Source organism: Lepisma saccharinum, chromosome 17 (genome assembly GCF_977018435.1).
Source record: "Lepisma saccharinum chromosome 17, izLepSacc3.1, whole genome shotgun sequence".
NCBI lineage: Eukaryota > Metazoa > Arthropoda > Insecta > Zygentoma > Lepismatidae > Lepisma > Lepisma saccharinum.
In genome coordinates this window covers 54,755,521-54,783,171 of record NC_139245.1, presented here as the reverse complement: position 1 = coordinate 54,783,171, position 27,651 = coordinate 54,755,521, and the positions used below count along the sequence as shown (strand labels likewise).

The 27,651-nt window shown below is 37.4% G+C and overlaps 1 protein-coding gene across 1 annotated transcript; it reads left to right on the top strand.

Moving 5' to 3' along the window:
- The first annotated feature begins 6,690 nt into the window (after nt 1–6,690).
- LOC146001308 (uncharacterized) lies at nt 6,691–10,617 on the top strand. The gene is made up of 2 exons (XM_083138616.1): nt 6,691–6,727; nt 8,823–10,617. Exon 2 carries the CDS (start codon nt 8,853–8,855, stop codon nt 10,464–10,466), a length of 1,614 nt encoding a protein of 537 aa, XP_082994742.1. The 5' UTR covers nt 6,691–6,727; nt 8,823–8,852; the 3' UTR covers nt 10,467–10,617.
- Nucleotides 10,618–27,651: the final 17,034 nt, after the last annotated feature.

Here is a 27,651-nt window from a genome sequence, read left to right as displayed (position 1 = left end):
TATCGTAGCCTATCGTCTGTAACGATATTTCCTTGATATATAGCGATATTAAATTTCCGATGACCAAGAGCTCATAAAAAAAAACGAGAAGGCCCATCAAGGGAGGGTGTTAGAGACAAGTGAGCAAATGTATGTCTTTATTGGGCATTGATTGAATAACAGTCAGAGGTGGGAAAATCATCTATTACTGAACTGTCTTTGTTATGCACGGATACTTATGAATATTGATTGATTCACTGAGTTGGTGTTTTAAATCCAACTTATGTACAGTAACGATAGTCGGAACTGGACCTACAGTTTAAAGTGGGATCCGAACCACGTGCCTCGATCGAATCTGGGACCCCTTGGTTACAAGGCGACGACTCTGCGCCATCGAGGAGACCCACATGTGAATATATGTTAAAATTGATTATAGTGTAAATGACGCACATATGTAATTTCTTCGTGACAGTTTAGCGAAAAAAAGTTAACACAGTCGAAGAATTATATTTGGGAAAGTTTACTACAATGTTACAACCTTCCACTTGAGTTAGAACAAGAAAACATTGTCTTCATTTTGTATTTTTTTTCATTTTCCGGCCTTTTTGGCTTCTAGGTCATATTTCAGTGTTTTCTTGCAGTCTTTATTACATTTTTTTATAATTTTTGAGGATTCTCTCTTCTCCTTCCCAGTTGTTTCAAAAATTTTAAATTCATTTACTAGCATAACTGACATATTTAAATTAACTAACATGGTATTTTCATCAAGCACGCTATTAATCGTAAATTTGGTCAATGAAAAAGCACAATATTATTGCTAACTGAAATCTATGACAATGGATTTTGCGGAATTAATTGTGGTAATTTATTTTTCCTCCAACAAACTTAAAATATTTTGGGTAAAGGCTACTTCCAATTTTCCTTGTTGGCCACTATTATTGCTTTAATCTATGATTTTAAAGCCAAATTAGTCAGAACATATAAAAAAATATAATCTAATGCACAAGAAACAAAACTGCATTTTCAGATGCTGACCGACTACAGTTAACTATTAAAGGAGGCAAATGACTTGCACAGAAAAACTTTGCGAAGTATTTTAAGAAACCTTGAAGTAAAAATACAGAAAACTACATTAGCAATTAATTGCTATTTCCCCCTTTGCTTGGATAGTTTAAAACACCAAACAGCTTCTATCAAATTATTCAACTATTTTCTTGTAATTTATAAAAAATCAAACTTTCATTTTAAGGGTGGAAATTATTTTAAGGTCCTTTTTTGAGATTTTTTAGGTCATCAACTTCCGAGCCATAGTTATAAACCAACTTTTGGTCTGAAAGAAGAGGTGAAATGCGAGAGCTTTCATGACAAATAATTGTAGTGAAATTAGGAAAGTGTAAAGTTTTGTTGTACAAATTTAAAAAAAAATTAAATTCTTACTTTTTCATTATAACTTTTAAATACATTACAGAATTACTCGTATAACTTGTTCATTACCATGAACATAATTACCATTAACATTATAAAACATTAAAATTATATTTCTTTATTCTAAAGAAGAAATATGATATTTAATAAATTTGCAACCATCTGTAATATTGTGTTTATTCCTTTCATAAAATGTCACTCGATATCAACACAATTCCACTTGTTTTGGATAAGATGCTACAGGAATCTGATTACCTTTTTCCCAAGGAGAATGATGATTTTCGTCATGGATAAAAGCACGAATAATGTTGGCCCCAGCCCGCCCCCCACCCCTCCCTTTCCCCAAAGTGAGCGGACGAAACTACCTACGCCTATGTATACGACCGACCTGGTTTCTGTTAAATCTCGTTTTATAAGGCTCCGCGCGTGAAGTGGTTGCAATTTGATCTCGCCACAAAATTCCACTGGTTGTGGGTGTCCTTTGTTAGTATCCCTTCATCAATTTCATCTAATCATCAGTCATTATTAGGGAACGGAACTTTACGTAAATAAATGTTTTTTTCTGCGATAAGATAGAGACCCTCGTTTTTGCCAAAATTCTGATCATAGCCTTATGTCAACACAGCAAATTTTATTTTACATAAAAACACATATTTTCCAGTTTTCCGTATGTAAATACATATTTTGCGAATTTTCATTTTAAATACATAAAATCGCTCATTGTCTTCAGCTACCTCGAAATCCTCGAATAAAAAAAGGTTTTTCTCCGCACCTTTTTCATATCGAGAGTGTTAGGACTTCTGGCGCCTCGCCTACGATCCTATTGGGGGAAAATATTACCCCCACTGGATCTAACGCACAAGTGCTAATGTCTAAATGTACAGATATTTTTAGGAAAAACCAAGGTTTTCAAACGTTGTGCCAAATTGCATGTGCTTTGGAAGGAGGTGAAGTAGAGGAAGAGGAAGCTTTGGAAAACTTCAGCGTTAGTGGCATTTCGTGCTTCAAAGATGCAAGAATTGTTTCTTGTGACGTGGAGCGATCTTTCTCACAATATAAGATGCTTTTTAGAGATAATCGTCACAGATTTACAATGAAGAATTTGGAAAAAACTTTGGTGATCCACTGCAACTCTTCAAAAAAATAGCTGACTAAGAGGTAAGCATTTAGAAACTGATTTCAGGTGTTCAAAATGCATGTAATACTTTGTTTTTGTTACCAAATGTTTTTTTTTTTATTTTTGTCACATATTTTCCTGTTTTTATCACATATTTTCTACATTTATGAGACATAAAAAATAAATATTTCTGAGTTTTTAGCACATAAAGTTCCGTTCCCTAGTTATTATCGTCGTTGCGATTAGCCAAAGCGATGTCAGGTCAGCACGTAATGTTTTGTCGTCAGTCTTGCATGATAAAGTAGTAAGTTTGATAGATAAGATTGATACAAAACACGCGGCTGGACTATTCATGTTTTCTGTTATTCTTTTCTTCAGTCGTTCCAAAGACACCATGGATGAAAGAAGCACCATTGATAAATACGGGGCATTCCACGTGAAAGTGCCCATGAACCTCAATTTATAAAATTAAATGCAATGTTGTAACTTTATCCTATCTTGTGAGTAAACAATCTAAAATTGTCATTTGGATAAAAATCGAAATATTATACACAATTAACTTAGAAGGTATGTATTTTACATATTGTTCCTTTATTTTAACTGTTTTTATTTACTTTGGTCTATTGTATTCCACCCTTGACACCAAAAAACAATTAATTTTCCCTTCAACTCCACTAGAATATTCAAACGTCAATTGCCTTCTCCCTTTGTCATAAATAATTTATGTTTCATCATTTGGCAATTCACAGAAATTAAATTAAATTTCTTATTGAGTGTGGAGGCAGTGTTTCGTCTGTCCCACCCGTGACACAAAATTGTTCGCTTGTAGCTACAAATCTGAGAGAGTATTTTGAGGGTATGTTTAATCAACCGTGTTAAGTTTCATATTTCATTGCACAGAAACTAAGAAAACTGTTGCTTAACTACAAGTAGAATAGTTACTTTAATATCCAAAATGTAGTCCTCGTGTATCACCCGTGACAATGTAACGCCCCATATAATTTCAGTGCATGCGATGAGATTGGGAAAAACAAAAAATTTCCAATCGCTCTCGGTGGTCTCGAAAGTGGTTTCTTAAGGGGGGTAAATTCTGACATTTCAATTTCATCCGTGAATTACGGCAGGAACATGAGGATTGTCATAATTATTAACGCTAGTAATCCCAGAAAGGTATTACTCGGTCAAAATTGAGGGAAGTTGGACCGATTAGACGGATGTGCGTCTATGCATGCAACGTTGTCTTCCGTTTTGTTTGAAAGCAAATCTCCACCCCATCCCTCCTTCGAGCGATCGTCAAACCTCGTTCAGTTAATGCAAGACGTCAAACTTGCCGTCCACACGTAATGTTTTCACGACCAAACGAAAGAAATGTCTTTCGTACTTATATTTTACATTTGAATTGTTTAAATCTATCTACCTAGGTATATAGTATATAAAAATGGATGTACTATATGTATATATGTTTGTTCCGGCATATCTCTAGAACGCCTGGAGCAATTTCAACCAAACTTGATACACATATCGCTTACAATCTGGAAATACTATACTATTCAACTCCAAAACACCCCTGGCACCCCTAGTGGCGGGGGTGGGAAGGGGGTGACATGTAAAACGACCGATAGTGTGGAATCCATAGTTTTCGGGGTACCTAAGATAAATAGTGACACTCCCAATGCCGTTTAACTCCAAAACACCCCTGGCACCCCTAGGGATTGTGGTGGGAAGGGAGTGACATGTAAAACGACCGATATTAGTGTGGAATCCATAGTTTTCGGGGTCGCTAAGATGAATAGTGACACTGCCAATGGCGTTCAACTCCAAGTTAATTTTACACTATAGTTAGAATTCAATGTTTTCCTGTTTAATAGAAGATTGGGATAAATAAATACCCGGGCAACACCGGGTAATCAGCTAGTTATTTTATATTTATGACAAGCTACTGAACAAATTAGAACTTGAATCCCTTTAATCAAGAATAAACAGAAATGATCACAAATTTGTTGCAAAAATCTTTGAAGGTTTTTACTCTGTCCCAACGCTTTTAACCAGAATATTTATTCGAGTTACGCCATATCGTGTAAGAACGAAAGGGTCGTTATTAACAACATGTAAAGATTACAAACACAATGATTTTGTAAACTCTATAGTCAGTAATTATATTGTTTTTCACCGATCCTAAAGATTAATTTTACTTTAATGTATTTATCATGTATATTTTAATGGACTATTTAATACATTATATTTAATGTTTTATGTATTTCTCTTTTACATTATACATTTGTATCATGAAATCTTGTATTATAAATTTGTAACTTAACATAGTATATTTACACGTATACGTACTGCTGTACTAAGGCTCGTCAGCTGTTTTTCAGCAGGATAATATCAGCATAAATAAAATTAAAATAAAATAAATAAAAGTGCTCTTTTATGCATTACTGTGTGTATTTTGACACAACAAAAGCACATAATTTATGGACGCTAATGTGTTATTGAGTCAATTGGCACATCTTGGGTTCTGTTTGTACGAGACAGAAACTTTTTATTTAATGTTAGTAGTGTTGCCCACGAGACGAGACTTTGGCCTGTCTCGTCTCGTGGAAATGCTGTGAAATGCTGTCTCGTCTCGAAAATATTCGAGAACAAGTATCTACGCAAGTAGTTACGCAAGACTGCTGCACCAATGAACACGTGAGAGAAACAGCATTGCGTGGAGCGATTGCAATTACCAGCCTTCTCAGCATGTTACGCTGTTGCGCTCTGGCCTCTAGATGCCCCCCCCCCCTTTTCTCTGACGCTGTGCAGAGATAGCTGGGACAAGGTATACACTGTGCTGACCAAAGGGCATCAAACATTCAGGCAAGGCAAGCTCTAGGTCTGGGCATTCATTGTACTACCTCTCACACGAAGACACTAAATGTTTTGAATTATTCAAAACACTTACAAGCACGTGACTTTTTGCTAAATATTAATTATTATATATTGGTATCAGGTCATTTTGATTTGATTTTTTTAAAAAAAACTAAACTAATTCATTCCAACGAAGTGCTTGTTACACGGAAATGCATGACAACATAAGTTAACCCTGCCTTTCATTACCCTCCGATTAATTATCCTAAAGAAGCAAAAGAGCTACGTAAAATAAGAATATGAATGTGCACTTGTATCAGTGGTGTTGCCCTAATTGCAAACAGTCCTTATTGGGAACACTTGCTGCCTGAACAGGGATAACACTATATTACCTGTAAAAGCTCTGTCCTAATTGCGAACACGATATTTCTGCCTTTGGACGTACAACTTTTTTTAACGAATTTTTTAAAGGGGCTCAGTTCCACACTTGGGACTGGTGAGTGCTTTACCTCTCACAGTTGGAACATACAAGATTCGACATGATTAACGTCATCGTCGAAGTCTATATAATTTAATAATAAAGGTGTGAGCTATTTTTTATCCAACTACATACTGCACAATTCTTAGCTGAAAAGAGATTATTAACTTTACCTAAATTTCAATTTCAAATTCAAAACATATGTTCTTAAAAAAAATAGGATTATCACTAGTGCTCCTCACCATCTGTCAAAAAAAGAGAACCTTTTTCATTCCGCTTTACACCTTCTAGGTATATCTATTACCATATTAAGAAATATGTTGTTACACGTTTCTGCTTCAGCCTTCCTAGATTAACGTTGATTTTGTGGTTCAATCCATCCATTGCATTATTTGTCCGGTGACCAGAGGCGTCAACTTAAATATTTTTTTTGGGTGGGCAAGGTTGGCATAAACAATTTTTTATGTATGTAAGTATATATAATATATGTCACTGTACGTGATTTGGGGGGGGGGCAGAAAGTGCGTTGCCTCCCTGTAGTCGGCGTCTATGCTGCCTCCTGTTGAAGCACTTTCACGTCTCTATTGGCACTGGGGTTTTCAAGACATTAACACACAAATGAAAGTCAGACTACGACGACCGAATTGAAAGGATGAAATACTCTTGAAGAGATTTACAAAGTAGAAGACCACGATAAGTCAATCAGATTGGCTATTGTTGCTAATCAACCCAGCTGTCTCTCTCTCTGAGTCACAATCCTATTTGAACTGTTCAACAATATAATATCATTGTTGGAATGAACAATAAAGTTACATGTTTCTGTGTATGTTTCCTTGAAACAGTTGACTTGTCGATGAAAGATGCTGGAAGAACCATTGGTAAGAATATTTTATGTCAATCTTGTGTGGTTAGCTATAATTGTAAAATCTATGTAGTTTACTCCAAGTACTGTAATTGATTGATTGATTTAGTTTATTTTACTTCGCGTTTTGTGCCTCTTAGGTAATTTGCGAAGATGGGGATGAGTGATGAAATGATGAAAGTGATGAATGGACATTCACAAACAACCAAGCCCGAGCGGGATTCGAACCCGGGAAAGTACTGTAATTGTACAAGATTTTCAGACATACAATTATTTATGATAAATCAACCTTCAGGTTACAATTTGTATGGAATGAGTTCAGAAAATACTATTTTTATGGCATTAATATTTTTTCTGTACCCCATTCCATAGGAATAATCAAAGAAAGCCTGTTATGCCTTTATACATTCAAACATTTCACCAAGAAATAACTGGTTGGATGTCTGTGTCAAATACAATTTCAATATTTTAACTTTGTGAGCCATGTTAACTTTTGAAACTCACTTATTGTGGGGTGGGGAGTTATGTCGATGACAAGGTTAATTTGTACTTGTTGGGTAGGGTTAATCATCTAATCATAAGACTAATCACTAGGGAAATAATTTTAAGTTGCAAAATTATGGTCGGAGAAGAGAAAAAAATTTTCTGAAAATGTTATTAAAAAGGTGCAAAACAGAGGTGCTGATAAAATGCCTCTACTCAATTATCTCTTTTTCTGCGCCTTCTGTATAGTCTACAGGGTGTTTATAAAGTTCCAGTACCATTACAAAACAATATAGCTCGGAAACTACATGCAATAGAACAATGCTGTTGATTGCAAAATGAGCTACAACTCTTTATGACATACACCTCAATGTGCGCCCCTCTAGTTGCGGTAATCCACTTCTGCCCATACACGCCCCAGCATATCACCAGTAACAGTTAGGATACTCTCAGCTATTCTTCTTCGAAGAGTAGCAACATCTGGAACAGGAGTGCGGTAAACACAATCTTTGACATACCCCCAGAAGAAGAAATCCAAAGGTGTGATATCAGGAGAGAGCGGTGGCCAAGGAATAGGTCCATCACGACCTATCCACCTGCCAGGGAAATGCCTATCCAGAAGACTGAGGAAGAAGGTACTGTTCAAGCATGTCGTAGTTTTTTTTTTTTGTAATGGTATCGGGACTTTATGAACACTCTGTATAATGCGTGCGGAACGCATAGAGAACTGTGGTTCTGCCGAATAGGTTTTGTTGAAGTTTGGGTTTTGCTACATTATCTTGGGAACTATTGGGGTTGCAATGATTATATTATACCATTTTATAGCTCTCGTTCTGTGACGTCACTCAAGGAATTCCTACGTTGTTAGGTTAGGTCCGTTAGGTTTGATTCTCTTAGCATAAATTCATTGGTAAATGTATTATTTATGCTAAGATAACTAAACCCAAAATGCGTAAATAACAAATTAGGCATTTAACTTACATCTTCACGTAAATTAACCTCATTATATTTCATTTATAATGGAAGTTTCTCAAACTTAATACTACGTTTTTTTTTCACTTCCAATTGTTTCCTCACCATAAATTCTACATTTCTGGAATCCTTGATTAATGCCCTTTCCAACGATGTATTACACATATTTCTATTAGAAAGGGTCGATTCGACATCCTTACCCATTGTGATGCCCACGAATTCTTAAACACCAGACTGTGAAACCGATGGATCGTGTGTTGTGGAAATTATGATCAACAACTTTTGTCATTGCCTCAAGCTCCCCTGACTTAACTCCGTGTGACTTTTTTGTGTAGGGTTGTATGAAGGATTTAATACTGTTTGTGCTTCCATTATTGAGTGATGTAGCAGAACTGTGGGCTCGCATCATCAGTGTCTTTAATCGAATTGATAGGGACATGCTTCATCGCGTTTGGGAAGAACTTGATTATAGAGTTCATGTTTGCAGAATCACAAAAGGGGGACATATCTAACAAGTAATGCGTCACAAAACTTTTTGAGTTTCTCTACAAAAGTGTAAAGTTGCTTCTTGATAAGTTCAATAATACACGCACCGCTCTAATCATTGTAGACACCCTGCAGTTTTGCAACTCTCATACATTTCCATCCATCTTCAGGAAATGTCGCATTGAAAGAGAACAGCAAAGATGGAACCTGTGTGGATATTTAAGCCGAAGGAGCCAAAGTCGACTCTCCTGACTATCTTGTACGAGAAATTGGGAAGGATGATAATATCGTCACAGCCAAGTAAGAATTTTCATGAAACTAAAGGAATTTTTCAAAGCTGCTTTAGTCAAATACCACGAACACAGCAATCAATACTTCTGGAGAAAACGGTCGAGTTGTTGAAGCTAAACGAAGATACATTGGAGGAATGGCCTGTAGTTGTTTACGTTGTTCAAGTGTTGTTCAAGAAAGGTTTCAAGAAACTGGACGTTCAATTCAACACTAAATTAAATCTGGGCTTTTTCATGGAGATTATGTTACATCTTGCACAGGAAGGGAAAGATTTAGAAGTCCTAAAACTGGAGTTGAAAGCAGGTTCAGACGAGAAGAAATGGGAAATCGACGGCCAGATGGAGAAGATGCTGGATACAACGAGAAAGTTCGTTGTCTTGGAACTGCCTCGAGTTTGTAACGACGAAGTTTTGAAACTCATCGGAGAGAACTGCCATATTCTTCAGACCCTTAATGCCAAGAGGTCACCAATTACAGACAAAGGTCTTCACTACCTCACACAAAACATGGTGCAAGTTCAGCCACAGCCCAATGAACTCCTAACTGATTGGGCAAGTGTCTTGTTTGGAATACCTGCCATGTTAATGCCTCTGGAGAAACTCGTGCCAAACGGAAAGAGGGTTGACTGTTATCAGAGAAGAAAGAGTCCCCTGTGTCGATCTTTAAAAACTTTGGAATTGAGTGAATCAGGAGTCACGTACGAAGGTCTCTTGGTTGTCCTGGGATTGGTTTCTAATATTGAATACTTTGGGAATTTCAAACTAGATTATGTGCTTTCGAATTTAATAGTTGCTACAAAGAAAGGCATCCCCTCACCAACATTCCACATCGACGGCATTTTTATGAACAGCCTCACCAAGGAAAGTTTGGAGTTTATTAAATCGAGTTGCCCGAAACTTACATACTTGCATATTTGTCAATCAGTGTCACTCCCCCTTACCAGTTTCGAATCTTTGAACTCTCTAGTAGACTTATATTTGGAACCTAGAAACGAGCTGCATGCAGATAACAGTATAAGGGAGATTTCGCCAAGTTTCAGGAACTCGCTTGAATCTTGGACGTTGGGCAACGGACATGAGAATTGCAATCTGCATGTGGTTCTTCGAGCTCTTCCTATGCTCAAAGGACTTTGGCTCTACTTCTCTACTTTTACATGGAGCATTAATGACGTGTGGGACGGTAATTTGCAACAAAAGAACATCACTATGATTAAATTAGACGGAGACGTAATGGCAGAAGCAATATTGAAGATCTTGGAATGTGCAACCAACCTGGAAGAAATTCACGTGAAAAAAATAGTAGAGAGGTCCCAGAATTTCTTGGAAAGACTTTGTTCAATTTCAGAATCCCCCAAACTGAAAACGTTTCTTGTTTTTGATGTTCCTTTCGTCACTACAGAAGAAGATCTCATGTTTTTTCTTTCTCGCTTCAAGAACATAAGCCGTGTAGGAAGGCTTCCATTCAAAGTAAATTTCTCCACGGGGTTCAATGTGACCGAGTATCCATCATTGCATTCGCCGTAGATTATTGAATGAATGCCTAGTTGCCTTTGCAACTAGATAATTGTTTTCATGCAATGCATGTGTAAATTTACATAAACTTCGAAATTTAACAATTGAAAAATTTCTATTAATATGTGCAAAATTGTTAATAATTAGCTGTAAGTTTTGTCAATAAACCACTCGCTGCAGCTTGCTGTGATCTTATAATCCAATTTTTTATTTTTATGCTCTAACTCTAACCAGCTTTCCTTGCTTACAGCGTTATTATATATAATACATAAATGCGGAAAGGTTTTTAAGATACAAAATTATGAAAGGGAAAGAAAGGTTCTGAAAATGTTTTCAAAAAACGTGCGAAAAAAGTGCTGATAAAATGTCGAATAGGTTTTGTTGAAATTTGTGTCTTCTCTCGTAGGTTTGCTACATTATCTTGAGAACTATTGGGGCTGCAATGATTATATTATATCATTTTATAGCTCTTGTTCTTCTCTGCAAAATAAGAGTATAGGATTTTATGTAGCTCCTCAAGAAGACTGACAATAATTTATTTTCCTGTTCTATTTTTTTTTAATAAAACATGAAATAAAAGGAAGGTAAAGGTTCTGAAGCATCAAAGAGTGGGTAAAAAGGGAATAACTGTGCTAATCTCACTAAAAAGTACAACAAAATGTGTTCATTATACTTGATTTCATGTCCTAAAATACATACGTTTCTCAAACGATAGGTATGAAAACAGCTATATTTTTGGAAAGGTGGTACACCTTAAAATACCTTCCCTAACAATAACCGTTGGCTCCAAGGGTCTTGGCCTATCTCCCGACTGCCAGTCTCCACACCTTGAGGTAATGGCGCAACGTGGGGTCAGCACGTGGAACCCTCTGCCGTTACAGCAGATTTCCTAGACTGGGTTACGCTACTCACTCGTAGCTCCCCAATTTCCTCACGATGGTGGGTTGCCACCGGTCCTATACACAGGCCGAAAATCCAGGCGGACTCGATCCTATGCCGTCCGGCAGTCGGAGTCCAAAGCACAGCGCCTTAGACCGCACGGCCACGGAGGAGGACTGCCTACAGCGTTATTGTTACAAAATTAATTTTTCCTTACTTTTAATGTTCATTTATGACTTTCTTATCAACTCAACTTAAGTAACGAATGGGTCTCTGCGCAAGTAGTGACTCGAGAGGGCTCGCCTAGTGAGAGGAAAAGTGAGTGCCGTTACCACCAGTCGTTTGCAGCAGCGCGCACTCTAAATACTGACAGAGTATTGACTGTATTCTTTGAATTTCTGTATCAAGACTGTGCATAACAGTACGGAAGGGGAGAAAGCGAGTGGGAAGAGAGAAGCAGTACAGGATGATGCAAAGATCTCGTAGCTGCAGTCCCTCCACATACTTTCGGGTGTACTTGCACTGGTGCCTTAAATTAAATCTGGAAACACTTATCGAAGCAGTCATAGCCTTGTGCAGGCAACTGTTACGTTTCACCGATATGTGACCATGCTGACAGACTTTCTATAGCCAGAAGTGCGTAAGCTCGGTCTTATAGGCCGCCGTGTATGGTTCCAGCAAGATGGTGCCACTGCTCACACAGCGGTGATATCGATGACGGTTCTTCTTCGGATGTTTCCAGGAAGGATCATGTCACGTCAGGGAAATGTAACATGGCCTTCAAGTTCGCCAGTCTTATCTGTCTGTGATTTCTTTTTGAGGGGGTTGTTGAAGCAATACGTTCACATGACCCGACCTGACACGTTGGGTGACTTAAAAGAGTCTATTCTCGCTGCAATACAGCAAATTCCACTGGAGATGCTGCACAAGGCTAAGATTTTTCACTTCACACGATAGCATTTTGGTAGGCATAAATGTTAAGAAAAATGCTAAGGAAAATGCTTTCGTCTAAACAGGGGCTTACTATAATTATCTAAAATTTCATCCCTGCCTGTTACACGATCTTTGTATGAAGTAAGGCACCTCTGAGAGGTCCCATAATATCCTGGGTGATTCATGAGAGAAAGTATAATTTCAGGGGCACGCACGCCTGTAATGGACAAGATGAGGCCGGTCTCACGGTACAAACGGGAAACACTTCACATCAGTTCCGTGACCAGCACAGGTGTGTCCAACATAGGGGTGAGGGGTGGATAGAAGAGCAATGATGTCGGATCACTTATATTTTCTCCCGCTGACCTTGTCTGATGGTCTGTCGTCTGCTGGACGATGGAGTCTCAACACAAGATGTCCTTTCTCGATGTATTCGTGTTACGTTGTTGTTTTATTGTTATACGCGTATTTTATCTTGTAATTTTATATTCGTTCATCTATTTATTATTTATTGTTGTAAGCGTGAAATGAGCAATGTGAATAATTGTTTGTATTAGCAAGCATATAAATTAAATAATGAAAAACTATTTGCTGTATAATCGATGCTTATTTACTTTTCGTTTAAACTTACTGGAATGCAATGGATATATTGGGATCGTATGGCTTTGAAGGACAGTACTTATTATAATATACATAAAATATTAATCAGGATCTCTTCTATTCTTATTCAGCAAATATTCTGTTCTTTATCTATTTGACATTAATATCCTTGCGTTGTTTTATACAAATTTTGGTGATCTTGAATACATGTAAGCTAGATAATGAATACGTGCTGTTATATCTATATTTTTATACATGTCTTATACATATTGATGCAACAATAATATATTAATTAATTTCTGTTAGGTGACTGTAATGCACAGATTGGCAAAGAAGATACATTTAAACCCACGATTGGTAAAGAAAGTCTTCATGAATTAAGTAATGATAATGGTATAAGATTGATTACTTTTGCAACCTCAAAGAATTTAATTGTGAAAAGTACCACTTTTAAACATAAAGATATCCATAAATATACCTGGTCTTCTCCAGATGGTAAAACTCATAATCAGATAGATCATATTCTCATTAATAAGGGAAGGCATACTAGTATAATTGACGTTCGTTCACATAGAGGTGCTGACTGAGCCAGTGACCATTATTTAGTAATTGCTAAATTAAGAGAAAGACTCGCACTGATAAATCATAAGCAACAAAATCTAAAAGTTATAAAATTTAATACAGGAAAATTTGATGATGAGAGAATTAAGAAAGATTACCAAATTAAACTGTCAAATAGATTTGATGTTTTGCAGGATTTAAATGATGATGAAAATATAAATGAGACAGACGTAAATAAGAATTGGGAGCACATACGTAATGCAATAGAATCAACAGCTAAAGAAAGTATAGGATACCATAAACCAAGAAAAAGTAAGCCATGGTTTAATAATGAATGTCATAATCTAATAGAAAATAAGAAATCAGGCTAGACTTAGGTGGTTAAATAACTCTGATGATACAAATCTAAGCAATTATAATAGAATAAAGCGAGAAGTTAACCGCACGTTTAGAAGTAAAAGTACTTGAAAAGCAAAATTAACGAAATTGAAACAAACAGCAAAAATAAAAATATCAGAGATTTATATAAAGGTATAAATGAATTTAGAAAGGGGTGGAAACCTAAAGTAAACTTGATAAAAGATAAAGACGGTGATTTTCTAGCTGACCCAATCGATATTCTAAATAGATGGAAGAACTACTTTAATGACCTTTTAAATGTTCATGTAGGAGATAAATCAGAAGTAAATGAAGTGCACACAGCAGAACCTTTAGTTCCAGAACCTAACTTGACTGAAGTTAAAGATGCTATTAAAAGGCTAAAGAATAACAAAGCACCTAGCATTGGTTTAATACCAGCTGAGTTAATTAAATATGGCGGAAATTCGTTAATATGTCAAATTCATAAATTTGTGTGATGTTGAATACCCAGTGATACTTTCTGTCATATAATAGACGCTTATGAAGTGAATACATTGTTAGGACTTTGCCAGATTTCAGAAAAAAAACACACATACACGTATACGTGAAAGATATGAATAAGAGATTGATCATTTGGAAATTAATTTCCAAGTAGAATTTTATATGCTCTTGTGAATAAATGTAAAGGAAAGTGTTAAAAAGAATTATCAATTTATATTTGCTTAAGGATTAATTTATCACAATATACATTGCAATTATACATTCAACATATGTTGAAACGATGCCTTCTGTTATGGACTTTTGGTGGATTTAGGACTCAACAACACGCTATCGAGAATAGACCTACAGTCTAAATCTACCTAAAGTGGGATTCGAGCCACTATGTTCCTCCACCGGGTATCGAACCCAGTGCCCCTTGTGGTTTTTTTTCTGAAATCTGGCAAAGTCCTAATAATGTATTCACTTCATAAGCGTCTATTATATGACAGAAAGCATCACTGGGCATTCAACATCACACGAATAACGAATCTCATGTGCAATATTCCTGCGAGCTCGTGTATGTGAGTACACCTCTCAACAACAAATGATGCTGGTTTGAGCCGAGGTAATAGCATTGGTGTTATTTCTCTCCCATAGTTTTGGTATCCTATTTTTTTATAGGATTTCTTTAGAATTAAGGATCATCAGAAATATAAGTATGATGGCAAGGTAAAGTTAATAGAACAGGAAAAGACAAATTGAAACTTATAGTTAGTTGAAAGGACAATTGGTCATTGTTTATTACAATTATAGAATAATAACTTGATCGAAATACTTTTACATGTATTTTTGTAATTCTTTTTGTGCACCTTTCCTACTTGAACAGATATAAATGAAAACTCGGCATGATTTCCTTAATTTCATTATTTCAGTATACATTATCGAGGCTTATGGTGTATAGAACTAACAATTAAGGATTTTTCTATGTTGTTCTTGTATATTGATTTCAATAAATCTACTCACCTTATAATTCCATTAACCGAGACTGGTTGGAATGATTTCTCCATACTCATGGACGTCCGGATGGGAGGGGGCCAAGCGGGACCACGCCACCCGGAAATGAAAGTTATACAAAAAAGTACATATCTCACACGTATAATTTTATTTCAGTCACAGTAATATATGTTAATTATTGCAAGGGCGTTGCAGGAACATGATAACTTCAAACTGAAGCAATATTTTAAAGGAAGTAATACTATATTATGTGGAAATTCTGCCTCATTGTCGTCGCTCCCGCTTGGAAAAATAACTTACTTGTGCTTTCCTGGAAAATATCCTGAAGACGTCCATGTATTAGCGAAGTTTCAAATTTCATTAAATGTCCATATATCACCGTTGACAAGCACACACAACATGCATGTAATGATACAAGAGAACACAGCTTTAAAGTGCATCTTTTTATGACAGTGAAGAGAAGAACAACACGCATAAGTAATAAGTTTAAAAGAGAACAACCTAGCCAGAATTGGTGTAGCATAATTCTAATACAACTGGCAACACTGGATCTGTCTGGCAAAGGCGATGACTCTGCCATATGGGGATAAATCGGACGCAACGTGCAGTGCAGCGAAGTTCTCTACCAAGAAAGTATAAACAGCTAAGTACCAGTTTCACCCTCCCCCTCTTGAAACGGGCACAAGACAAATGCGCCAGCAGACTGCACTCTTGTCAGTCACCTGCAAGGAGCACGGAATACGGATCAAGACGAAGTTATGCGCGCCGACTACGTGGGTGCTCCGGGGCTCGAGCACCCACATAAATAATATTGTGCGTGCGCCGCACCCACAAGATTTTTAGTTTGATAAAATAAAAATAAAATAAATATTTCTCACTTGCCATTATCAAAAAATAATAAGCAATTAAAACATTGAGATAGAAGTTAAAAATTCTAACTTCTAAAACATAATTGTTTCAAATGTGTTCGTGCAAAGACAACCAAGCAACACATTCCCCCTTCCTTGCCTGTCTCTGGCCAAGTCAAAGGCAGTCCCCACAATAACAATGGAAGTATATTGTATTGTGAATAGAATCCCGTCTTTTCGGCTTGCTTTGATGTTTCCTTACAAGTGACACACTACAATACGCCCACTCCATTCGTCAACAATTGTTTCAAAATAACTACTTGCAGATATTGAGCACAAGGAAGCCGATTGTGACCGACTACCTCAATAGTTGTTTTTTTCTTCTTTTGTTTGTTTCAATCAGATAAGAGCGACGTGGTTTACGATTTCAGTGAAGTTGTCTTCATGTAATCTGGATTGTTATCGTTTTGTTTGTTCTCCGAGAGACAATGGCTTGGAAGGACGCGGGAGCTTAGATTGTAGACTGGGAAGTTCTCATTTTCAGAAAAAATTGGTGTTACCGTGTTAATAGTTAGTAGAAAGAAGAGAGTCTACTGACTGGATGCGTGGAGCAAAAGCTCTTCGCCGGGCAAACATTTTCGCAATTTTCAAACGTGGCACGGGACGCGTGTGGAAAGCTGAAACACAATATTGAGTATTGCTTCTTTACATACTTTCGAATTCGAACAGTAGGTTTGCTAGTCGCTATGGATAAATTCGCCATACGTTTGTCGTCGTCATCACAGGTGGATATTACTGACACCGTACATAGTGAAAAGAATGTTCAGTCAAAAAATAAGGAATCCGAGAATGTGTCTTCTGCCAGTTCCTGTAGTACATTAGCAACAAGTGTCAAGAAATCGTCAGGCAGGTCATACCATGAAGGATGGAAAAAGACATTTCCTTGGATTTATTACGACAAAGAATTGGACAAAGTGTTCTGTAGTGTGTGTAAAAACACTTTTGATTCCAGTATAGTGCTTCCGTCGGCAACTGCTACTTCTGCAGACAGGGATTCGTGTAATGCATTTGTTCGAAATGGATTTTCTCAGTGGCAAAAGGCAATTGAACGTTTCAGGGTTCACGAAAAATGTACACTTCATCGTTCGTCCGTGACTGCTCTGGCAACTACGAAACAAGGAACCAATGTGTCATCTCTTATCTCAACACATAAATTAGGAAATATGAAAAATGCACGCAAGGCGATAATAATGTCCCTCCAATTTTTAAGTCAGCGAGGAATAGCAATTCGGGGTCACACCGATGAAGCATCAAATATTCATCAGTTGCTGCTGCTTAGAGCAGAAGATGCTCCTGAGTTGAAATCTTGGCTGCAGCGAACTACATATAAGTGGGTTTCTCACGATATATTGAATGAAATTGTCTCTTTATTATCCAGCGATGTACAGCAAAATATTGCGAAATATATTAAGGGGGCACAATATTCTTCTCTCCTTGTAGATGAGACTTCCGACATATCAGTGAAGGAACAAATATCCATATGCTTCAGATTTGTCGATGAAAATCTGCAAGTTGAAGAAGTGTTTATGGGCTTCTATGAAGTAGCTTCAACAAGTTCTAGGACATTGTTTGAAGTCGTCCAGGATGTGATAAGACGTTTATCTCTCGACATAAAATACTGTTGTGGTCAATGTTATGATAGCGCGAGTAATGTCAGTGGACATTTAACAGGATTACGAAGTAGGATTACTCAGTTGGAGCCTAGAGCTATATTTGTTCATTGTTCGGCGCATAATTTGAATTTGGTAGTGCAAGATGCGATGTAAGGTATCAGTTATGTGCGAGACTATCTGGTGATTCTTAGTGAATTAATATCATTTGTAAGACATTCGCCAAAGAGGCTAGCAGTGTTTCAGTCGCTACAAGAACACAACGAAGATGGTGTTGTAAAAAACATTCCCAGACTGACTTTGCGACCATTCTGTCCAACAAGGTGGTGTGTGAGGGTAAAATCACTACAATCGTTGGAAAGTAATTATGACGTTCTCTTGAAATTTTTGAAAGATCTGTCAGAAGAAAAAAGTGAAGTCCGTGGGAAGGCTAGTGGATATTTTTCAAACCTACATCAATTCAGATTTCTTATTTTCCTGAAAATGTTAATTTCAGTTTTCGGCAGGATTGAACAACTTCATTCTTCTTTTCAGAAGAAATCATTGTCATGCCGAGAAATCAAAACTTTGGTGGAAACTTCGTCTGCAAGTTTAGCTTCACAAAGGGATATATTTTTTGAGTTGTGGAATAAAACCGTGAGGAAAGGGAAGGAATTGAACATTGATGAACCAGTTTTGCCTAGAAAAAGGAAGATGCCAAAATGCTACAACGAAGGTAGTGATCCTCATACGTATCAAGCGCCGGAGGAAATGTACAGACAAATATTTTTTAAATCATTGATGTGGCTGTGAATTCGCTAAATCGTAGATTTCAAACAAAGGTTTTGGAATTTATTTCACAACTTGAAGCTTTTGCTATCGGTCAAATTGGTGCTGATCGAATTCTGCAGTTCTATGGGACAGACTTTGATAAAGACAAGCTAACATTGCACAGGAACATGTTTCTAGATGTGTGCAGAACGAACAAAGAAAAAAGTGGCCAACTTGTCAGACATTACAAATATTTTAAGTAGAGAAAACAGTGGTCCCATGCTTGAAATGCTCACAGAATTTGTGAAGTTTGTACGGGTGATTTTAACTACACCTGTTACTTCTTGTACCTCTGAGCGGTCATTTTCAGCACTTAGACGATTGAAAACGTTTTTGCGGTCAACAATGACCCAAAAAGGTTGAATGATTTGGCAATTTTGCATGTTCATAAAGAAATGACTAAAAATATTGACATTACCAAAATTGCAAACAAATTCATAAGTGCAAATGACGTAAGAAGGAATGTGTTTTATATTGAAAGTTAACATGTCATGATTATTATTATTATTATTTGGTACATAAAGTTAGTCATTTTGTAGTTTCTGTTCACAACAAAATCCTTGCATAGTTCTTTCTGCAATACAATTAAAATTATTTGCATTTATGAAGATTTTTTCATTTTAATTTGTATGAATTTGGTATTTTCTTTTAGTAACGTGTTGATAATATCATTGCCTCTTGCAATCATTGTGCATGTAAGTTGTTTAAAGTATACAATACTTGATTCTCAGATCTAACCGCCATTGATATGCATCCACAGAAATTTTGGAAAGTCGGCGCCCCGAGTTGGTGTGTCGGACAACTCCGTAAACCAGGAAAAGTGATTGCTTGAAATGATTCGTGACCCATTCAACACATAACATTCAAACTCTTATATCTAAGAGTCACAATACAAAATAGTACATCTCAATACAGAAGTACTATTTACGTAATTCATATTTCAACTGACATCAAATGAAGAATTTACGTACTATAGCTCTCTCTCTATTGAGCCAAAACAGCATTCTTATATTGTTTTACCAATGTTTAATGTGCATGATTGATTGATTGATTTGGTTCATTTTACTTATCTTTTTTGTCGCTTTTGGCTAATCGCGAAGATGGGGTTGAGCGATGTTATGATTAAATTGATGAAGGGACACACACAAAGATTGTACAAGCCTACGCCGGGATTTGAACTACCCCACGGATCGCTGACGTCGTAGGGTGCCGTGCTGTAGAGCGACCACAAACAAAAAAGCTTCGGCCAAATATCCCCGCGCACCTCTCCCTTCACCCGTTCCACTCGGGTCATAAGGAAGCATGCTTCACTCTGTCCCTCCCCTCCAAGCGGGAGTACGATCATACAGATAAACCACTAGAGTACGATGCACAGGAGTGGCTCTTTTGCATGTGGTTCCACTATAACCACTCCGTCACAGAAACCAGCTTGACTGTACTGCACATTCCCATTATTCATAGTTGCATTACAGCATTCGTGTAAAAATAACTCCTAAATCGGATCGGAGCGTGCTGCCAAGAGCACCACGCTCCGGAGCGGAGTACTGCTGCATCACGCTCCGCTCTGGATCGGAGCGTGTGTTTCAAAAAAGTCGAACCACTCCGCTCCGAAGCAGAGCGCGAGTTTCAACAAGTTGAACCGCTCCGCTCCGGATCGGAGTGCTGTCGTACCACGCTCCGCTCCTGAGCGCCCCTTTAGTACGTTCCGCACTCCGCTCTGAAACTCTGAAAAAAAGTGGGGTGAGATGAAAGAGAAGGAGGAGTTTAGCTTGAGAAGATGCAAGCTGGGGTGTTTTGAAGGGAGTAGAGCGAGAGTTGGTGGGTTTTGAGTTTTGGAGAGAGGAGAGTGAAGTTTGGATTTGGGGAGACGACAGGGAGTTTGATTTTGAAGGACAGTCGAGCTTGATTATGGAAAGTGAACGTCAGTTTTAAAGTTTGCTTGGCAGTGAAGTGCTGAGAAGTTAAGAGACAATTTAAGAGACTAACGTCAGCGAGTGAGTGAGAGTTAACTTGGAAACTCTTTTGATCTTCTCTTCGAGAACGAGACAGGTAATATGCCTTTCTCTCAAGCCAACCTTGCCTTTGCAGTCTTTAGGTCATTTTAACCCGAAATAAGTGAGTTGCCATTCATTTAAAAGGTTGTGTAAATTAAGTTTATTTAGGTACTTCCGCAAATGGAAGATGCAGCCAAGCGAGAGTTTACGAGCTACCGTTTCCCCCTATGGTAAGATTTCCATCCATCTAAGGGTTCCTGGTTCGATCCTAGAACCTTTTAAGGTTCGCAACGTGCTTGAACGTTCTTCCTTTACGTGTTAACGTTGTTTCTCCGGGGTGTCACCACAAGCTCCTAAGCGTACCTCTCGCAAACCCATCGAGTAGCCTAAGTTTCGATCCCCAATAAGAACCGTAGGGTTTTTGTATGGAATGATATCGTAGCATGGCGGAAATACATGGAGCTGATAGTTTACGTTATCGTCGCATTTGTGCTTGCTCCCACGTTGATTACTGTGTGAGTGATTTTGTGCAAGTCGAAAGTTTCATTACTCCCACGTTCAATTGCTGTCTCGGTCATTTGAGAGGTAAATGCGACAACTATTTTATGTACTTGATCCTAAGGATAGTAGCTATCTTTGTATGCAATTGGTAAGTAATGGATACGTGAGAAATATTTATCATGAAAAAAACAACTCCTAGTGGTCATTAAGTGGACCCCACGTCGTTCCTAAAGTGGGCCCCATATGTTGTACGTACAACAAGCACCGAATGCGTTTTCGTCCAATTTTTAATCATGGAATTCTGGTACAAGTTCCAAGAGAACAGGCGAGAAAGTAAGAACGTGGAATCAGGATAAGATGGCCACATAGATTGTATCAACCAAGGTCTGAACCTTGACATCTCAGAAATTGATAATTTTTGGTGCAGTGGTAGTACCGGTACTAGAGTGCGCATCAAATCTCCTGCATATTTCGATAGCCAATAGCAGCGCACTGCAGACGTGCCATGTCGAAATCTCACACGGGAAAGAGACAAAGTGGTTGAGCGAAACGCCTTGTCACGGAGTGCACGGAACATGAAGTAATATAACATATTAAACTTAATGGGAGAAAAGATCATACTTGATTATGCCAGAGGGACTGCCAGGGGCTCCTCGTAACTCCAACAACTGGCGTCGTTGTCCTCATCGTCACTGACTGCACTACTTTCGCTCTCTGTGTCGTCCTTCAAATTTATTATAATTGGGTCCAAAATTTCGTCCCGATCTATCTGCCTTACAAAATCATTTTCCTGTAATTTTTGTGCATGTTTAACACAAGCGGCCCTTTGTTCCTGTGTTACATTGTCAAGTTCTTCGTTAACAAGTTAACAACACATTTTAATGTGTGGTTCTGTTTTTTGTCATTTGTCGTTCTTTTCTGTACGTTAATGTGCTTTCTAGGTGATTGAAACATCGGAGCAGGGACCGATCCAGATTGTTTTGCCTCCGAACATATCCGAGAAACGGTAGCTTGATTCATACCACACGCTTGAACTGTTAGAGCCTGGCAATTCTTAAAGTCAATTTTACTTCTCTATTCTTCACTCGAACATTATTTTAAAAACAGGAACGAAGGGAGAGCAAAAAGGAAACAATGCAAATACGTTTATAATAACATTGCTTCTACAGAGGGAACGGTATAAGCTACAATCACGCTTGTTTTTCGTACATACTCGCAAATTCATTATCTTTCCATCTGTTGAACTACTGACACTTGAAATAATCTATTTATATCCGAGCGCCAGGTACACGATTTAGTAGCGAGGTGAAACAGGTTCTGAACTAGGCAACGCCGCACGTCTGTGATTCGCTGGTGCTGTTCAGCCGTTCAAGGCCATATGCAGGAGATTTGACGCGCACTCTAATATAGTTGACGATAACTGCCAAAATTCAGATTTTTTCGGCTTGTATTTTTTGAGTTATTGACTTTCGAAAAAGCAAAAATCCCAAAATTTGACGACATTTTTAAACCTTTAACAGCTGTAGAACAAAACCTATTTGACCTAGAGAGCTCAAATTGGTGTCACTCTCTTCTGCTTTAATTGGATATGCAATATGACTGTAGTATTTTAATTTTGTAATATTTTAAAAACTTTAAAATAAGTTTTTCTTTAAAATCTCAAAAACATTTTTTTTAATTTTTTGGAAAAAATATATGTTTTGAAGACATCAATTGACTATTTGATTTCAAAATTTCACAATTTGACGACAATGGGTTCCTATGGATTTTTTTTGTATTGTAATGTGTGCGAGATTTGTTAAATTTGTTGACTTTATTGTTAAAACCATAGCTTAAGTTGAGTGGTTGATTTTGAAGTCTTCATATTTGTCTATTTTATAATTTTTGGACTACAAATAATATTAATATCTGTTAATCGAATTGAAAAATATGTATTTGTGATTCCATTTTAGAATAGGATACAAATAGAAGGTATTAATATCGAAAAATATACATACGTAATATTCATATTAAACTAAACAACCATTCTTATCAACCACAGACCACACATTAGTTTAATAACAATAATGCTCACATTAAGAGCATCACTTGGAGAGTATAAAACACAGCTACTTCACTGAGCATTTCACAAAAGACAACTGACTGAATATTGAAGTAAACAATTGGTGATGTTCACTTAGGTATACAGAGTCTAGCAGTGATAGGTCAATTGCTCTCACATTTCTAATCACATATTTATTGTTTTCACGTGCTTCTCACCCTCCTCTACGATAAGTTGGCAGACTGAAAGGATCTACTCAAGCAGCCTTTTCGACAACCTGAAGGGATGGATTCAGGTAGAGACTGCCACCAAAGGAAAACAGACGATTTCTATTTCTACCTGCCGACCTTCAACCCACCGGCCACTGCAAACGTTGAAAGGTTGTAACAAATTGCAACATTCAGGTCACAAATTATATTGAAACAATACAATCTATTAATTAGTGTGTGTGTTTCTGCGTATGCAGAAAAGGAGGGGAAGAATTGACGATGCATCAAAGATTACAGTTCACGACATATCACTATAAACAATCGAGAAATACAGCTAGTTATTCCTCTTGAGACTTGTTCCTTTTCTGTTATGACTCGTAAAACTGACTGGAATACGTCACATATCTTATCTCTCATCAATCATTATGTTGTGTTAAGAGGAATGATTTAAATATTTTTTAAGCTCCAAGCCTCTAAGGGGTATCTCAAACCAAAACAACAAGTGACAGGTGACAAGCGACAGCAAGGATTCACACCGAAGTGACAAACAACAAGCAACGCGAGTACCTTCAATCTATAAGCAAGCATTCGCCGTGCATGCGCGAACAACAGACCGAAGCGACGTAATGAACTGTATTGAAAAAAGACCCAGTCGGAGCAACATGTAAGGGACAAGCAAAATGTGTCGCTTGTTGCATGTCACTTCGGTCTGTAAACTCCTTAAATTTTAATATCATGATTTACATATTAACGTTGTTATATACGCGTACAATGAGAATTTTTGGTAAAATATGTACCAATACATTGTTACTATTATGAAAACTTCAACATCAACCAATCAACTTAAGTCATGGTTTTACCATGGAATTAAAACAAATTTCACACACATTACAATACAAAGAAATGAATTTCCTTAGGAACGCATTGCCGTCCAATTATGAAATTTTGGACACAAAGAGTCAATTGATGTCTTCAAAACATATATTTTTTTCTAAAAATTAAAAATGGTGTTTTTGAGATATTCAAAAAACTTTCTTTCAAGTTTTTACAAAATACAAAATTAAAATCCCACAGTCATGTTTCATTTCAAATTAAAGCTCATTAAAAGCAGAAGAGATTGATACCAATTTGAGCTCTCTAGGTCAAATAGTTTTTGATATACAGCTGTTTAAAGATTTCAAAATGACAAATTTTGGGATTTTTGCTTTTATGAAAGTCAGTAACTCAAAAACAAAGAGCCGAAAAAATCTGAAATTTGGCAGTTTGATAGGTACAATGTATAAACAAAGAATCTAAATAATCTGAATCGTAAAGGTTCAAAAATAAATTTTATCAGTTGATTTGACATGTATACGAGAGAAAACGATGATCTTGAAGGAAGCTTGTAATACTGTCTGTATTAAAGCTTATATCACTATAATTTATGCTGTTGCTGGTTTCAATTGTATTAAATATAAGGGGCCCACTTTGGGAACGTTTTTTCCCAATCTTGAAAATCGCATCTCTTCGAGGAAATAGAATTTTCACATTGAAGCCATTTTTTCTCGCCATGGGGGAGACATACTAAATAACTATTTCAGGCTTTAGTACCATTTATTTTGGCTTCATGGTTTCCTTGATATGCACCAGAAACAAAATGGGGGCTCACATTTTGTACACTTCCTCTATTATTATTTCTGAGACATTGGTGCGGACCCGCTCCGAAATATATTTCTAGATATGTGCCTAACCTCAATTGATTGATTTGCTTTATTTTACTTCTTTTTTTGTGCCATTTTTGGCTAATTTGCGAACATGGGGATGAGTTATGATATGATGAAATTGATGAATGGACAATCACAAACGTCCATGCCCAATACGGGATTCGAACCTGGGACCCCTTGTGCCTGACTGCAAGAACGAGCACATAAACTTGGGGCGAATAGAAAATTGTGTTAAATGTGTAGGGGACACAGGTTGCGTCCACCCAAATTTTAGGTGGTATTTTTTCATTTGCTTTCTTTGTAAAGGAAATTTGACGGAATAAAAATTTCAGCATTGAGCATAAAAGTCGAACTTCGTTAACATGTAATAATCACTTCGTATACTGCTAACTGGCAGGTAATAAGTTGGGGGGGGGACAGTGCCTAGTAAGTTTAAAATTGTAAGGTGAATTCTTGTGGGGAGATTAAGTATTATTATTATTATTAGGCTATTATTGGACACTATAATACTCTCAACAGTCAACGTTAAGTCTTAGATTATCACGGGAGTTCTACTAGGTGGGAGATTAAGCGTTAGATTGGGGGGAGGGTGGATCTTGAGAGGGAAATATCCAGATATTTGATATCAAACAGAATTTGGATAGTAAGGGGGGATCGAACTTTGAAGTTCGGCAGGGGGGGCAATATTTAGCGCTTTTGTATAAATTTCATATGCTGATTATTATTTAGGCTGTCATTCTTCTGTATCATTTGGAAGTCGTATGATATCAGGTGAATTTTACTTTGGATTATTCTCTAAGCGGGGTGGCAGTGGGTGTCATAACCATCCGCTTTTGTTCCTTCACTCATAAAACTAACATCAGATACGAAGTAAAATATAGCAAACGAGAAGTCCACGGGTAACTATTTTTGTTACTTTTACGTCGCTTTCCTGCCACTTTAGGATAATGAGGATAAGTGAAGGTTGGACACAGCATTAGCTACGGGGAAGGCAAAGGGACGCCACAAGCGCAGAGGTAAAATGGGTGCTGAAGGAGCAAAGAGAGAAAGAGTCTGAAGGAGTGAAGGCTGTGGCGCCTTGTGACAATATTGACTCCTCATTAAATTAGTATTAACTATATCCAGTTTCGTAATAAATACCCTAAATATTTTCTTGCTCGCTTCGCTCGCATTCCTTCTTACGGCGTAGAAGTGCGGATTGGAGGAAGAAGGAATAGGGCGCTGGAAGTGACCTTTCCTGGAAACCTGTATAATTTTCAAGGTTAACATTTTATGATAATTTTATATTCGAAAAAGTTATTGGAGTTCATTATTGTCTTACCATTCACTAGATATTATACCACTTTTCCACCCGAATTCTTAATGATGCAGTCATTTCGTTATTTATGCTTTTCTTCCACTTTGGGCTGATCGCACTGATGAGAATGAGTAATGATGTGATGAGTTGGATGAACGAACACTCACAGAGAACATCCGGAATTCGAACCCGTGAACCCTGGCGTCGTAACCACTAAGCCACGAAGGTCGGCTGCTGCATTACCAGACACGAACAATATTCTTGGTGTTTATTAATAATATCAGTTTTAAAAATATATTCTACTATAGGAGGGTTATTTGAATATTTTAGTAAATTTTCAACAGAAGATTCAGAAGTTCATTAGGTGAGTAGATCACTTTTCCAAGAGCCCAAAAAAGTCCTTCAACAGGATAACGCGCGGTCCCACAAATTGTAAATAACCAGAATTCAACAGAGAAATAACGTAAAATGTGCATTTCTAACTTGTCTCAGGAAGTGAATTTTGCACTTGAGATACAATTCAGAAAATTTTGACTATGAAATACTCTAAGCATAGGATGTTCCATGAGACACCAAATTCTATTTTCACTGTCTACGGCTTCGTGTATGAAACAATAATTGAACCAGTCATAAGAACAAACCAGTTTTGGTTAAGACAGCTGCAGCACGAATATTTGGTGCGTCCCACTGCCGTACGTACGGTGGGGGTGGGGGAGCTGATGGTGACCTTCACAGAAGCAGCCCTGCAGCCACAACCAAACTACTTATGAATGTGAATCTGAAACTTTGAGGCTCCATGTGGGATACGAATGCACAAACAGTTGAAGTTTCGTCAAAATTGAAGATGTTCGACCCATTACTGTAGTGATCGAGGCTGTGCTCGGGAGCACATACGACAGACGACATGGGAACACAACACTGTCACTTACCTTGCTAGCCCAGTGTAGATGATCATGGCATCTCTTTTTTCGGGTGAGTTACTTTGTCCTTTTCCCTCTTTCCTTGAAGTTACGGGCTTCACGTGTTAACAAGAGAGTTCGGTAGTCCAACAGAAATGTCTGATTAAATAAAAGCGCCGGAATAACCATTGAACTATAATTTATTACATATATATATTTCCACACAGACAGAATCAAATAAAATAAGCCATTACACGGTTCCGACAGGCTATACCGGGAGATGCGTAAACCTACTATAGCTCTTGTGTAGTCTTAAGGCGAGCGACCTACATGCTGGCAAGGGAAGGGGGAGCGGGGAATACACCGCAGACCAACCAGACAACAGCGGTGGCGCCGAG

What these genes read in the sequence shown, in the direction of transcription:
- LOC146001308 (XM_083138616.1), top strand. Translation starts at nt 8,853, where the DNA reads ATGGAACCTGTGTGGATATTTAAGCCGAAGGAGCCAAAGTCGACTCTC.